The sequence below is a fragment of the Aedes aegypti genome, unplaced genomic scaffold (assembly GCF_002204515.2).
Source record: "Aedes aegypti strain LVP_AGWG unplaced genomic scaffold, AaegL5.0 Primary Assembly AGWG_AaegL5_hic_scaff_735_PBJ_arrow, whole genome shotgun sequence".
Taxonomy (NCBI): domain Eukaryota; kingdom Metazoa; phylum Arthropoda; class Insecta; order Diptera; family Culicidae; genus Aedes; species Aedes aegypti.
Window position 1 is genome coordinate 83,902 of NW_018736423.1, and position 15,624 is coordinate 99,525.

The 15,624-nt window shown below is 37.1% G+C and overlaps 1 protein-coding gene across 1 annotated transcript; it reads right to left on the reverse strand.

Moving 5' to 3' along the window:
• Positions 1–827: 827 nt before the first annotated feature.
• LOC5577331 (solute carrier family 35 member F6) lies at positions 828–5,571 on the reverse strand. The gene is made up of 5 exons (XM_001656358.2): positions 5,187–5,571; positions 4,961–5,108; positions 3,304–3,457; positions 1,567–1,854; positions 828–1,506 (listed from the first exon to the last, which is right to left on the reverse strand). The coding sequence occupies exons 1-5, from the start codon at positions 5,261–5,263 to the stop codon at positions 1,031–1,033; spliced, it is 1,143 nt and encodes a 380-aa protein (XP_001656408.1). The 5' UTR covers positions 5,264–5,571; the 3' UTR covers positions 828–1,030.
• Between the last annotated feature and the right edge of the window lie 10,053 nt (positions 5,572–15,624).

Below are 15,624 nucleotides of genomic sequence, written 5' to 3' on the forward strand. Positions count from 1 at the left end.
ACGAAGAATGTGCTCGCATGAAATTTTCCCTACATTAAAATCATGCTATTTGCTTGTTCTATATAGAGACTGTTATGCCTTTATTTTTCAATATGGGACAGTACTAGTTTGAAAATTTTTCGCAATGTTTCCGAACAAACTGTTCAATTTTATGTGCGTACATATAAATGTACATAAAAATAAATGCGGCCAGCCAAAACAAAAATGTTCAAGGTAATCAATATGCGATAGTTATGCTTTTATGGGCAGATTACGTTCATAATAAAAATGAACGAGTATCATAAGATACTCTTCTCACACTGTGCTCTTATGAAGCATCATAGATATCAATTAAGGAATTCTTTAGGACCATTATGTATTTAAAGAATCGCTCTTTGAATTTAGGAAAATAAAGATATTCGTAAGATCTCTAATGATAACGACAAGAATTTCTTGTGAATATCGGACGTTTCGTGTTTCATAAGAATCATTTTAAAGAGAGAAAACCAGTCAAGAAATCAATTCACAAGCGTTCTTTTATGAAAATCGTACACATTTTCTGGCTTAGTGTACTCAATCAACTTTCAACTTAATGACTGTACACCTTACCGTACTGTACAAAATGATAGGACAAGAAACGGTCAATGAATGATTCCATTACCGAAATTACTTGAGCTGTACGCTGCTGAGATAATGGCTTTTACTGGTCTTGTTTACAAATGTTATGTAAAAGTGAAAGATAAATTTAGACTTTAGTGCAGGGCCCTGCAATCAATTTATGGTTAAATATTTATAAAATGCAACTCGGGTCAAATATGGTTCTTTCACAATAACAACAGAAAATACAGTTGTTGGGCACAATATTGTTTCGCATTTTTAATATTTATTGTAGATCATAATATTTACCAAATTAAGTGCATATCGGACTTATTAACAAATACAACTTTTCAAATTCTGGATTCTAAATAAGACTTGATCCTCTCTGATTTTTTTTTCTTATTTTCTACAATGCAAACATGTATCTACAAGCACTCTAGTACCTATGTTCAGTCTAACAATCCGGCTCATCTGCACGTCTATTCACAATAGGGTCGCTTTGGCCGTCATTTTCCCGTCGTCGCGCGTAGAGGTTGCGGATGCGATCATACGTTTGTAGAATGAGGATGTTGTTGTACAAGCACATACCGAACAAAAGTCCACCGAAGCCAAAGATTTGCAAATAATGGAACTTTTGCCAGGATAGCATCAGAGATACCATCCAGATGACCAAGGTGCGTACAGAGTCCAATACCATTCGTGTGGTAGCGGATATTTCCTTGGTTACGCTTATGCCAGCAAAATTGAAAAAGGCAATCGACACAATAGTTCCCATAATGGCCAAAACGAGTTGATAGTTATTCTTCATTTGCACCAGAGCATCAAAGACGTCTTCCAACACTCCTCGGGGATTATTGTTGAACGGAGGCCCAACGGTGATGAAATACATGGGAATCAGGAGGGTTCCAAGAACGCTGAATCCGAAGAATCCTAAAAGTAGACAAAGGTTAAGGGATATGTGCTTTCATCATGCGAACGTGTATATTTCACCTTCCCATCCAACGGCCTGCAAAGCGGGAATATCCAGCCCAGCTACGTAACGTTCTTCGTACACCATCTGAACAGCGGTGATGATCTGGGCCAGGATAATTAGTAGATCCCCGGTGATGACATTGTTCCTGCTGTAGGAAGAGTTATCTCCGCCGTTCGACATAAAATCCGACAAACCCACTACAGCCAGTCCCACTATTATGAACAGTATACCAATCCATTCTCGGCTGACGAGGTTTCGGTTCAGAAAGGCGACGCTTAGAATTCCAACGAAAATGATTACAGAGCCTGTGGAATGTACAATGGAAAAACATATAACTATTGGGCAGTTATGAGTTTACACAAAACATGACAGTTCAGTCTTCTTTATATTATGAAATTAGAGACATGCCTATGGACCAGACACTTGAATATAAGTTTTTATCATAATTTCGGACCACAGAAAAAAAAAACACTGAGTGTATTGCGAAGGCCCGGGATCGGTTTTGTGTTTCTGCCTTGTTTATGACAAAGTTGTGACTGTTCATTCGAGGATGAATTGTCAGCTGGTGAGTTCGTTTCATGCTTATGATAACGCAAACAATCGACATTCGTCAACGCCATATAAAGGCACCATTCAAATAAACTGTTGCCTACATGTCAGATTTTTTTTTTCTGAAAAAAGATTCGTTAAAAATAATTTCCAGAAAAAAATGTTGTTCCTTCCGGGCCAGGTTTCCTCTTTCAAAGAAAATTATCTAGCTTTATGCGTTTAATGTTGGTTATTCTGTAATTGACTTAATTCAATTCTAGAATCGATTTATCAAAAAGTTGTACCATGGGAAAGAGATGAATAAGAAAAAAAGAATATGAAGAAACATTAAGTTACACTTTTCCAATCATAATTGCTCGATAAATGAACCAGTGCCTACGTACTAAAAATCTGAAATGTTTTCTTTTTATTTTGCTTAAAATGACTTAGGGTTGATTTTTTCACCCCCGCTTAGGTTATAAACATATTTCAATCATATGGGTAAAAGTGGTTTACGGCTTAAGCGAAGGTGAAGAAACCGGCCGCAAGCCGATGGGGTACTCCCTTTGCATTTTTGCTAAGGGACCGTCCATAAATGACTTAGCATTTTAGAGTGGAGGGGGGAGTCAACGGTTTCGTGACGAAGAATGTTTTAGGCATGGGAAAATGAACCTCTGTACGTGCCATAAATTCTTTTGTTCTAATGACTTTTACTGTGCGCTGTGTTGGTGCTGTCTCGCTCTCTCTCACGGCAACTTGAAAACAGGGCGCACAGTAAAAGTCAAACGTTTTATGGCATGCATAGGCTCATAGGCTACGATGGGGGAGGAGGGTGTCAAAAATTGTCCAAAAATGCTACGTCATTTATGGACGCTGCCTAACGGACAGTAATTTCTGACGTTTTCCCATTTTCAAAGGTACCGTAAACGGGGTATCACGACCAATTTATCGATTTTCGTTTTTATGACCGCCCTCTTATGTAGCTGGAACCACTGTGCAGTGATCAATTTTCCCCCGGACTACGGTACCTCGTTTTTCATATGACACCAGAATGACGACAACGAAACATTGCCCAATCAGTTCTCGAGAATCGCCCTCGTTACTATAATGCAAACCTAATCTAATTATTCATGTTGGTACCCATAACATAACAATATAACATCGCAACTCGGTGAATAGAATAGAATTCCACAACAAATCGTCAAACCGCTATTAGTCACACTTACCGCGCAGCATTTGAAAACTGGAAGCATACGTGAGATTCAAACCAACATACATGATCGAAGTGGCAATCATATCGCACATGGCCGGCACAAACAAGATAAACGGACTAAACTCTCGGTTGCCTTTCACAAGATCGTGACGATCCTCGGCACCATTCTGAAAGGAGAAGAGCGGAAAAAAACGCCGATGTTAGCAGTTGATGGTGTCAGGGCTGCTCCTAGTTCTGCCTTCTCGGGCCAGCACCTAAATGCGATAGCTAAGAGTGTTGGATGCATGTTTCGTAGATAACAGCGTTCGATCAACCCAAACAAAACAGCCCCACCGTATATAGAGACTACGAACTATTTACATGATGCGCCATTAAAAGATTGCGAAATTTAATTATTGTTCTTCTTCTTCTTGGCATTAACGCCCCACTGGGACAGAGCCGGCTTCTCAGCTTAGTGTTCTTATGAGCACTTCCACAATTATTAACTGAGAGCTTTCTTTGCCAAAGTTGCCATTTTCGCAATTGTATATCGTGTGGCAGGTACGATGATACTCTATGCCAAGGGAAGTCAAGGAAATTTCCATTACGAAAAGATCCTGGACCGACCGGGAATCGAACCCAGACACCTTCAGCATGGCTTTGCTTTGTAGCCGCAAACTCTAACCAATCGGCTAAGGAATGTGATTGTAGGTTGTTTGGAAATACTCTTCAAACCTTTACCTAATTCTAGTATTCAATTCAAAAATTAATTTACCAAGAAAATATTACCACTGCATATTGCTTCCTGGAGCCTATATTCGTGATCGAAATTGTTTTGCACCCGAAAAGTTGGTTTAAGACAGAGGTAAGGTTTCTTCAGAGAAGTTGTTCGGGATGAAAAGGCCCTTCTTAAGAAAGTATTATTTATGTGATCAATCCTAGCAGTGAGATAGAATATCACTTTTTTTTTCAAATGTTAAGATACACAAATAATGTCCTCGGCAAAGATGTAGATTATTTCACTACATAAAAATTTGCTAAACACACTTTCGCTCTATCTATCGTATTTTAAGAGATACGGGTCGTTTTTTTGTAAACGACCCCTTAAAACTAGTTTTTTGATTATATCTTGTTTCGATTTTCTTATGCTCTATAAAATTGTTTGAATCGATAAAATACGTATTTGATTCAAAGACTACAATGTGTTATATGATATTTTGTGCTGAAAAATCAACTATTTGTAATTCCTCTAACATAGTGGCAAAATTCGAAAACATTTTTAGCTTACATTTGAAAGAGTAACTCAACAGCTATCGAATCCGTAACTGGGCACTTTTTTTCTTGACTGCAAAACATTTCCCGTAAAATGTTTTTAAAATTAAAATTATACAGCTTCAGTATTTTGTTAATACATCGTTCTTCGTGGCTGAGTGATAATTTTTAGGTCTTCATGGGTGCGGGTAGGACAAATTCAATCCAATGTGTCACTATTTGCTATAATTAATATTTTACTTTTTAATGACGCATCCTGTAAGGCACACAAAACGAGTAGGAGTTTAAGTCGTATGGATGTATGTATTCCACTCAATACCATTACATTTGCATCGTTATGCGGGTCAAGAAAAATAAAAACAAAACTGCCAGAACGTAAAAGGAAAATTGGGATTCATTCTACTTTTTTTTCTACTTACGTTTTTCCTGCGAAAGTGATAATAAAGAGCCTTGAACGTCAACAGACAAAGGAACTCGCCCATGAACATGGCACAGGCTTGCACAAATGGATGCTCGAATGGTCGAACTTGACCGTCGGAACTCTCCGATTGGATGTTATCTGCCCATCTGGAGAAGAATTATAGAAACAATATGCAGTTATTTCAAAGTCATTGTTAGCATTACTAATGCGGGTATATTACGCACTTGGTGCTGAGGGTGTTGATTGATCCGGTTATCACGAGGGTAAGCGCCAGTATCGTTTGATATTTTGTCCAGGCCATTTTTTTTTATATTTCGGTGTCCGGTTTGTCCGTGTGTGATTATTGTCTTTCGTGCGAGTAAATAAATTTAAATGCTCGGAATAATTCTTCAATAGCCTTTTCAATAGATAGGACAGCACACTGCGTGCTGATGAGATCCTAGATATCACAATTAACGTTTCTAACACTTGTAAATTTTAAGAGGAAACTGGGAGTGATATTCAACCAAATATCACGTTAGCTAAAACAATGTCATAGCTCTCTATGACCTTAGACGACAACAGATATAACGCAACTGCGGAATGTTTCGTATTTCTTCATCCACGGTTCGCCACTGCACTGAACGAAATCTTCTTCCATGAATTGAATGATTTTTGCTTCATCTGAGCCCCATTCCTATTTTCAGACATAATCAGGATGATTTACATCTTCGTTAAAATCATCTGTTTACATATCTCACCTAATGAAAATCATCCAATCTAGCAATGATTTCGAACGCTCTAAAAGCTGAATAGAATTGAATGATCATCATACATGAAAGTAAACAACCCATGCTGATTGTTATTTATGATTTAAAAGGAGTCGATTTCACAAATAAATAATTCTCAACACTTAATAATTCTGCACAAGGAGTATTTAATTCAATGTTTGGTTATTTAACTTGATTTAAAAAAGTATCTAGAGCATTATTATCGCCAGGAACAGTTGCCTCATGTTTGACTCCAGAAACCGCACGATCCCATACGGATTATGTTCATATCAGTGATTTATGTAGCCTTTAGAATAGAAGAAACATGCTGAAAGTAAAGATTATCCTGAATCATTTTACCACAACGCACAATTACCTGTCAAATTCAATCAGGAGTTCCGGAGTCAACACGCTGCTGCCGCCATATTTACACTACGGTGCACAAGAATAATTTGACAACTGTCATAGTGCGCTTCCTGTATGTTTTATCAGACGGCAATCGAATGATTTTCGATTTGGGACATGGTAGAAACTAAAATCCGTCATAAGTTACATGTTTTTCATTTGTGTTAGAATAATTCAAATGTCTACTTAATGTCATACGGATGTGTAACAAAAGTCATCACAGAATTGGATGATTTTGGTTCAATTGTCGGTAGTTTCATCATACACTTGAATATTAACTCAAAATGACGAATATGAAGATTTTTAGACAATTGAATTACAAATCATTCAATTCATGGCAGGAGATTTCGTTCAGTGTGACTGAAGTTCGCCATAAAATTCCCATTTATGATGACTTCACTCGAACGTGTACGAAATGAACGCTTTGTAAATGAGTTAACTTTCATACAACATAAGGTACCTCGGGGCTGATATGTTCACACCAGGGAAATTCTTAACTTTTAGATAATAAAAAATCACGTCTGCTTCGTTTGGAATTCAAAGTACAAGAGACCGAATCTCGAGTAAGTTTATTAGGGTAAGTTTCCTCTCTCATAAAAATAGATTATCGTTCTCGTAACGACTCTCTCAAAGGGTTCTGTCTATTTACCCGAACATTACAATTCTTCCTCCTTTAGATCTGACATTATAATATTTTTTTTTATTGCTTTTAACATCGGTGTAATCTTCGAACTCATTATTCACTTGAATTATGATAATAGAACGTTTTCTATCTAACAATCACATATGCATTATACTTATTCAAACATGTCTTACAATAATCAAATTCTCAATAGTTTCGTTTAGTATTCATTTGCTTCTTACTTCTATAATTGAATTCTTCGAAATTATTAGAATTTTAAACTTTACATTTTTCTTTTTTTTTTTTTTTGTTTCCCCCAGGACTCAATGGCGATTCATCGTTCTTAACATTGCTACTGGGAGTTTTTTTGAAAACGATTTTCTTGATAACCATCTCTTTTCGATCGCGAATAACTTCGCGTTGCTATCGGGCTAGTTCTTGTACATTTAACTCGTTTCTTCTCGATGTTCTGCTCAGTTTCGGTGGCCTCGTACGGAAATCCGAGCAGTTCTTCTTCAGAGTCTAAGGAGTCTCTTCGTCGCTTCTCTCGTTGTATAGACACTTGAGTCTTTGAGTTGGATTGTCGAGGACCTGCAATCTTCAGTTGACTCCTGTGAGCGTTGCAATTATGCCTGCCAAAAGAGATTTCAAAAACATTAGTCGATACTCTTTTGACATATTTCGCCTCCACCCATTTCTCAATTGCATATTTATCATTATTTTTATACCATATACGATCCCCTAGTGTTAGATTGAGAAATGGATCTTGGGATGATGTGTTATCCGCTTGAATTTTTGTTGTTTGCTCTACAGGCATACTTGAGGAAGAAAATCCATCTTGTATTAAAAAATTCTTGTAACCTCGTCTAGGATGTATAAGGTCTACTAGACTCTTTGGTTTGAAACTTAATAACTTCTCAGATGGAAAACTGTCGTCAGACGCGGAACATGTATTTCTATAATTTGCTAAGAAATAAGTAATTCGATCCTCTTCATCGAGTGATCTTGTCAAGGGGTCCAAAAGAAATTTCTTTAATACGTCTTTTACTAGCCTAACCATCCTCTCAGCTTGACCGTTACTGCTAGGGTTATAAGGAGGACTTTTCATTACTTTTATTCCCTGACGTTCCATAAAAGCAACAAAATATCCAGAGTTAAACGGTGGACCGCCATCCGTTACAAGAACGTCAGGAAGTCCAAATCTTGCAAAAATGGCTGTGAATTTCCTTATAACCTTATTGGCGTCCGTCCCATATTTCATAATTTCTACTTCCAGCCATTTAGTGTAACTATCTACAACAAGTAAATAAGTCTTTGACTCTAGGAAGAAAAAATCGGCGTGAATGCGACTGAAAGGACGATTAGTTGGAATCCATGACGTATGGCAATCCTGCTTGGGAACCACTGACATTTTTATACATGGCTCGCAGTTTTTAACAAATTGCTCTATATCCTTGTTCAAATCAAACCAAAATAATGATCGGCGGGCCGTTTGCTTCATCTTAACAATACCGTTGTGGTTCGTGTGGAGCAGTTTTAAAATATTATGTCTAAGAGAAACAGGGATAAAAACGCGATCCTGAAATAAAATACATCCTTTCACAACTTCTAAATCAAAACGTAATGAAAATACTTGACGCCAAGAATTTTCCACTTTAGCAGGCCAACCATTAATTATGAAATCTGTAACTTTTGCTAAGAAAAGATCAGTTTTACTTTCTTTAGCAATCAATGCATAGTCCAATGGAAAATCGGCAGTAAAATTTATACTCTTAATACACCCACTATCAAGCTTTTCGGGAACACCTTGATCAAGAGGAAATCTTGAGCAGAAATCTGCGTTTCCCATCCTAGATGATGGCCTATATTGAATTTCAAATTCGTATATAGACATTTCCATGACATACCTTTGTAATCTTGTCACACATAGCTGATGCTTACCGTCTTTGCCAAAAATTCCCAAAAGTGGTTTATGGTCAGTGAAAATTGTAAATTTCTGGCCAAAAAGAAATTTATGAAATTTTTTCACAGTGCACACTAGTGCTAATGCCTCCAAATGTAGGATAGGGTAGGTTTTTTGTGCGGCATTTAATGAGAAAGATGCAAAACTAATAGGTTTTTCCCTTCCATCGACCATATGGGCTATGACTCCTCCCAGCCCATAGTTGCAAGCGTCCGATACAACTATAATCGGTTTCGCAGGATCGTAAAATTCTAGAAAATCTGCATCTAACAAGGCTTGTTTACTTTCTTCGAATGTGTTCTGGCATTGCTCACTCCAAACAAATTTTGTGTCTTTACGCAACAAAGCATATAAACAGCTAAGTTTTGCTGATAAATGAGGAACAAATTTTCCATAAAAATTAATTAACCCTAAAAATGCCTTGAGTTCAGTAGTATTGGAGGGGACCTTGGCTTTTTCGATTGTTAGTAATTTTTCTGGAGATGGAAGAAGTCCTTTCTCTGTGACTAGGTGTCCGAGATAAATTAGTGAATTGACAAAAAATTTGCATTTTTTATAATTTACTTTCAGGTTTGCTTCTTGTAATCTTCCAAGAACTAAATATAAATTAGATAAGCACTCTTCCTTAGTTTCTCCAGCGATCAATACATCGTCTAAATAACAACAAACGTGTTTTAAACCTATTAAAATCTGGTCCATAACCTTTTGAAATATAGCGGCACTAGACGACGCACCCTGAGGAAGTCGATTATAAGTATAGAGCCCCTTAATTGTGTTTATAACAACAATTTTCCTTGATCGCTTCGATAGTTTTAGTTGAGTGTAAGCCCCCGCTAAATCAAGACAACAAAACCATTTACAACCTGCTAGTGACGCAAAAATATCTTGCGCTAGAGGTAGTGGATATGTATTGGGAATAATTTGCTTGTTAATCGATGCTTTACAATCTATTACCATTCTTATATCGTTATCTTTCTTTGGCACTATGACTACTGGGGAGGCCCATTCACTAACCTGTATTGGGGAAATAACATTCTGTTTCTCAAGCGAATCGAGATGCTCTACAACCTTCTCTCTCAATTTAAACGGCACGTCGTAGGCTTTTTTAAATATCGGTTTGTCCTCTCGAAGAACGAGGTCAGCTTCAAACCCTGTTATTGGATATGAGAAATCACTATCAAATACCTTAGGAAAACGAGATTTAATTGTTGATTCAATATTACCCATGTCAATATTAGAGCCTAGTCTGCTAACAACATCTCCGTTTACTGCGTTGATCCCTAACGAATTTCCAAACGTATTTCTCCAGTTTGAATAGAAAATGTCCAGCCAATTTCTACCAAATAACGGCACAAACCGTCTTGAACAGTCAAGAATGATTAGTGGCACTCGTTGCTCAACATGATTTGCCACAACTTTCACCAATATTTGACCAAATATAGACAATTGTTGACCATCAACGACAACCAACCGACTAGTACATTTAGAAACCTCGATATGATTAAAGTATGTTCTATAGCTTTCCAAACTTATAACCGTAACCGCCGCACCGCAATCTATTTCCATACTCAGCATAATACCTTCAACGAAGACCTCCACAATGCATGGCTTACTGAATTGTTTACTAGCTATCATCATGCAGGGATAGTCATCATCCTCATCTATGGAATCCCTTATTTGCATCCTCTTGAAATCGTAGCTGTTAATTTCAATCGGTGCATCCTCCACAAAATTTACATTTTTACGATTTTTTAATTTATAACAGTTGCGTTTTACGTGACCTCTCAGTTTACAAAAGTTACAAATCACATTTTGATGAGGATTGCTTTCTCCGTATCCACGACGATCTGCATAACTAGTACTCTGTTGGCTATCATAATGGTTACGATCCCGTCTATGGTTATCATATCGATTATTATTGTAATGTGCTCGCTCACGTTCTCCACTTAAACTTCTGCTTCTACTACGATATCGTCTAGTATAACCTCTCGAATATTGTCTACCGTATCTATTCGTATTATTCCACGGATCTTGATTTCCTAAACGATATTTAACCGAATTTATTTCTCTTGGATCCTCATTTCGTTCTGCTAACTCTTTCGCACGATACTTTGCTAACTCAGTCCTAATCACCATTTGTTCAACTTCCTCTAACGTCATATCGTCCCTCATCAGCAATTTATGTTTCAAGTCCTGATCTCGCAAACCGAAAATTATTTTATCTTTAATTGCTTCATCCTTATGTGCTCCAAAACCACAGTGGCTTGCTAATAATTTTAAAGCCAAAACATAGTTTTCTGCAGGCTCATCAATACCCTGTAACCGCGCGTGAAATTTATGCCTGTGCATCATGTTGGGCTGCACTTTGTCTAATCTTTCCTTCAACTTAGTAATCATATCATTATACTCAATCTCCGCAATATCTTTTCCAGGGTATATTAGCTCTATTTCATCAAATATAACGGAACCACTGAGTGCTATGAACAGATTTTTCTTGTTGTTCTCCGGTATATTATTTAGCTGAAACAAAATATTCATTCGCTTTAAATAGCTGGTGAAGCTGGACCCACGTACATAATGGTCAACACTTCCGATAATAGTAGACATGCTGATGATTGGATGTAACAAAATTAACCCTCAAATGACACACAATTAGAGTGAATAGACTTACGTGCTGTGCTATTTCTTACTCTCCAGGCGTTACTCCAATTGATCCGTGATCGGCGGTTCGTCAAAATTCACCTCAGCAGCAATCACCTCACAAAAACTCGACTCGCTAACGTTTTTCTCACCAATGTTCGTCTCACCGACGTTCAATCTCACTTATGTTGGCCTTGTCAACTTTGTCTCATTGACGCTTCTTATCATACAATGCTCACTCTCACCGATGAGTCTCCAAGCAGTACTAGATTCACTCTCTACAAACAACTATTGCTATTGATTTTCTCTTTCAGTACTTCTCGTTCTCTCTTTAAAATCTTCACCACCAAATCGGCTCAGCTAATTACACCGATCCAACAGCTTTTCTTACTTCTTTTCACAATGTCACAATAGGAATTCTCTTTTGCTCACCAGCTCGAAATTCTCTTCAATATTCAACAGTTTCACTTCTACACCAATAAAATGGCGGACCAAGCGGCTTCAGAAAAATTACAATGGCTACCTTACTTTTTACAAACTATGTGAACAAACTCACCAAGAATACCATACAATTTCTGGAATTTATGACCACTTCGTTACTATTTCGTTTGTTAGATTTAGTATTCTATTTTGTTCTAGTCAGATGCCTCACTTTCTCTTCTTACAGCCCACTGACCACAAACTACTGTGATGCTCTGATAAGTTCACTAAAGAAAAAAAAATCCACGCTGCACGGCCTTAATGCACGCTACCACTAGCCGCTGCGAAAAAAAAAACACTTTCTTTCCTTGACTAATTCGCTAAGTTCAACTTAAAATGCATCCCATCCTCGTCGCCACTTGATATGTTCACACCAGGGAAATTCTTAACTTTTAGATAATAAAAAATCACGTCTGCTTCGTTTGGAATTCAAAGTACAAGAGACCGAATCTCGAGTAAGTTTATTAGGGTAAGTTTCCTCTCTCATAAAAATAGATTATCGTTCTCGTAACGACTCTCTCAAAGGGTTCTGTCTATTTACCCGAACATTACAGGGGCAAGTGAGAATCCGGGGTAAGTGGGGCATTTCGTCATAGCTCAACAAGGAAAAGTTTTTCATGGGGGTATTCTTCTAGAAAGTTGAAGATACAATGACAAGGAATGTATTTAGTACTAAACATATTGTTATTTTTATAACCATGTGGTTCATGTAACAGTTGTCAGTTCAGCGCCATTTTCAACTTGCATGACAAATTGTGACACGTTTTACGTCTTGCATTGACTCGCAAAAAAATAAATGTGTTTTAAATCGAATTTCCATCAGTAAGCTATAACTTTTAGTATTATTACAAGCTGCTAACGATAAACCAGTATTTTGTTTTCCTTTCATATGGAATTTTCGATGGTCTATCTTACCCCAAAATATATTTGTACCTGGGGTAAGTGGGACCTATCAAAACAAAAACCAGAATCAAAACTTTTCGTACACGTTTCATACATTTTGCTAGAGAGTAGCACTAAAACATTCAAACAAATGATTTTTATCAAAAAAGATCAACCTCAAATTACGTAATTGCATAAGAGGGAGAAGAAAAGTGTTATTATTCTTTATTTTTTAATTATTTTTTTATTTTTGAAATACGACTTCAAAATTGAACAAACACACAGCTGAAATATGAAATGCATCATGAGAACGATTGCTTTTCTATGTTATTTGAACTTTATTTGTTATTTCTACCAAATTAAGTAGTGGTGGAAAACAATTCCATCCCATAAGGTGGTTTTCTGCCATGCATATAAATAATAACAAAACATATTTATAATTTCGTCAATTATTGATTGTTTATGTGCTACATTTTAATTAACAACTTATAAATGATATATTTTAAACATTTTTAATTCCTCTTTACGTTTTTATTGAGGAATTTTCAGTTAATATGAAATGTGAAGTGACATACTATTAAATAAAGGGTTTCTTCCTAAAACGTAACGTATTTTATGGTTGATCCCTTATGTACATCAAATATCTACTTAAAATTAAAAATCTATGACTTATCAATCCTATTATTGTAATGGTTGACTTACTGATGTTGATTGACGCATGTAACTGGATGTGTCCCACTTGCCCCGCTTAGAGAGGTAACTGCGTACATTGGCTCATTCTAAAACTTTCTTCCAAGGTTTTCACAATTTCGAAATTATTCGATTAGTTTCATGCACACACCAGCAAATATGTTGCCAAAACGTGATTGTGTTGTTGGATTTGAAAAATATTGACATTTGAAAATTTTATTGAACAATTTGTTTGAACTATCGTTTTTTTCGTTCCCACTTGCCCCGCGGTACCTTATTCATTTTTGCGAATATGTGCTTTGAACATTTGTTTATGTTTTAGAGCTTAATCATGCCTACTAGTACTACTTCTGTAGTTAAATTTAAAATATTTAACGATTCAACAGATTGGACCAGATAATAATAGGAAGTTGAAGTGCTCATAACACACTAAGGGCTCATTCAAATATTACGTAACGCAAAATTTATCAATTTTAGACCCCCTCCCACCCCCACGTAACAGCTTTTGTATGGAAAATTTTAAATTTTTGTATGGACCGTAACACTATGTAAGACCCCCTCCCTCCCCCTGTTGTGTTACGTAATATTTGAACGGTCCCTAAGCGGAACAACAGGTTCTGTTTTAGTTGGGATGTAATGCCAAAAGGACGAAGTAATACAATGGTGTTTCGGTTTTATCATCTCTGATAAAGTGTGCACTAGTGTGGGACAAAATTTAGATTCTCGCTCCAGTCCACATTTTGGATTGCATTTAGGTCCCATATTAACTGTGCAAAGTTTCAGCTCGATCGGTGAAACTATATTTTAGCGCCAGCCCTTCAAAGTTTGTATGGGATTTACTATGGGAAAACTTACTTTTGCAAAGAAAAATCGCCAGAGGTCGCCCATTGACCTCTATAAAAATTCTGACCACAGGCCTCGATAGGTATTTTTACAATGAAGAATATTGCCGAAGACCGCGAAACAATCCAACACTTGTGAAAAAAGTTATTCAATGAAAACCTATTGACAAGGCGACGATGATTAACACGTAAAGGAATAACAATAATAACAAAAATGTGCAAAATTTCTGAATAGTCTTTGCTTTATAACTTTTTTTACAAGCGTCGGATTGCTTTGCGGTCTTCGACAATGTTGTTCATCGTAAAAATATCTATCAAGGGACGTGTTCAGAATTTTTATAGAGGACAATGGGCGACCTCTGGTGATTTTTGTTTACAAAGGTAAGTTTTCCCACAGTAAATCCCATACAAACTTTGAAGGGCTGGCGCTAAAATATAGTTTCACCGATCGAGCTGAAATTTCTCACAGTTGGTATGGGACCAAAATGCAATCCAAAAAGTGGACTGGAGCGAGAATCTAAATTTTTCATATAACCGTGTCCCAGGCTAGTGTGCACATATGGTTTTGTTGAAAACCTTGGTTCACCAGTACCGTCGTTGGGAGAGAGAATGGATCAAAATAAAGGATATGTACGAATTGTTTATTGAATAACTAACGCATTTTACCTACAATAAACTTCAAATTTGGTGTGTATTGCTGTTTGCATTTGAGATGCAAAAATGTTGAGTAAACGACCTCCAAATGCGGTACACAATTTTTTTTTTATAGGCACTTCGTGCTTGTGGCCACTACTGTGCCAGACTCAGTTGATCTGTAGCTTCTTTATCGATACAGATCTATTTTCAACTTATCTATATTTACATCTAGTTTCACTCTCTCCTACTCTTTTACTCTCACACCGAGCAGGTAGGAGAGAGCCAGTGTCTCCACAAGTACAGATTTATCTGGAAAGGTACAGATTTTCGAATAGTTTTTGGTACAGATTCTGTATGGTACAGCCCTGGCCACGATCACAGGGTTTGACGGTGCCAAAGTAGAAGGTGCACCATAATAATACCCGTCTGTGAAACATATCACCTTCCCAATACTTTGGCACACCTCTAACGGTTCATGATTTATCATGAAACGGCTGCATTCAGGCGGAGGATCTGTTAATATGTTTCGGCATATTATCAGGTCCTCTTCGAACGGAGGGACCGCCAGGGCTCATTAGTTACTTATAAACCAGTGCTGGTTGTTGATGGTTCAGTTCGTTTACCACGAGCTGTAGCATCCTTTGTACTAATCAGTAATGGTTGTTAAGTTTCGAAGCTAACGTGTGATCACAGACAAACAGACGTCACACTCTCATAGCTGTCCATCGACCAACTTTTTAACGATCGATTCGA

Excerpts from the sequence above, each read along its gene's own strand:
- LOC5577331 (XM_001656358.2), bottom strand. The coding sequence starts at position 5,263 with ATGGCCTGGACAAAATATCAAACGATACTGGCGCTTACCCTCGTGATA. Across the intron at positions 5,109-5,186 it reads ATCAACACCCTCAGCACCAA|ATGGGCAGATAACATCCAAT; the intron begins GTGCGTAATATA and ends ATTCTTCTCCAG. Across the intron at positions 1,855-3,303 it reads CAGTTTTCAAATGCTGCGCG|GCTCTGTAATCATTTTCGTT; the intron begins GTAAGTGTGACT and ends TACATTCCACAG.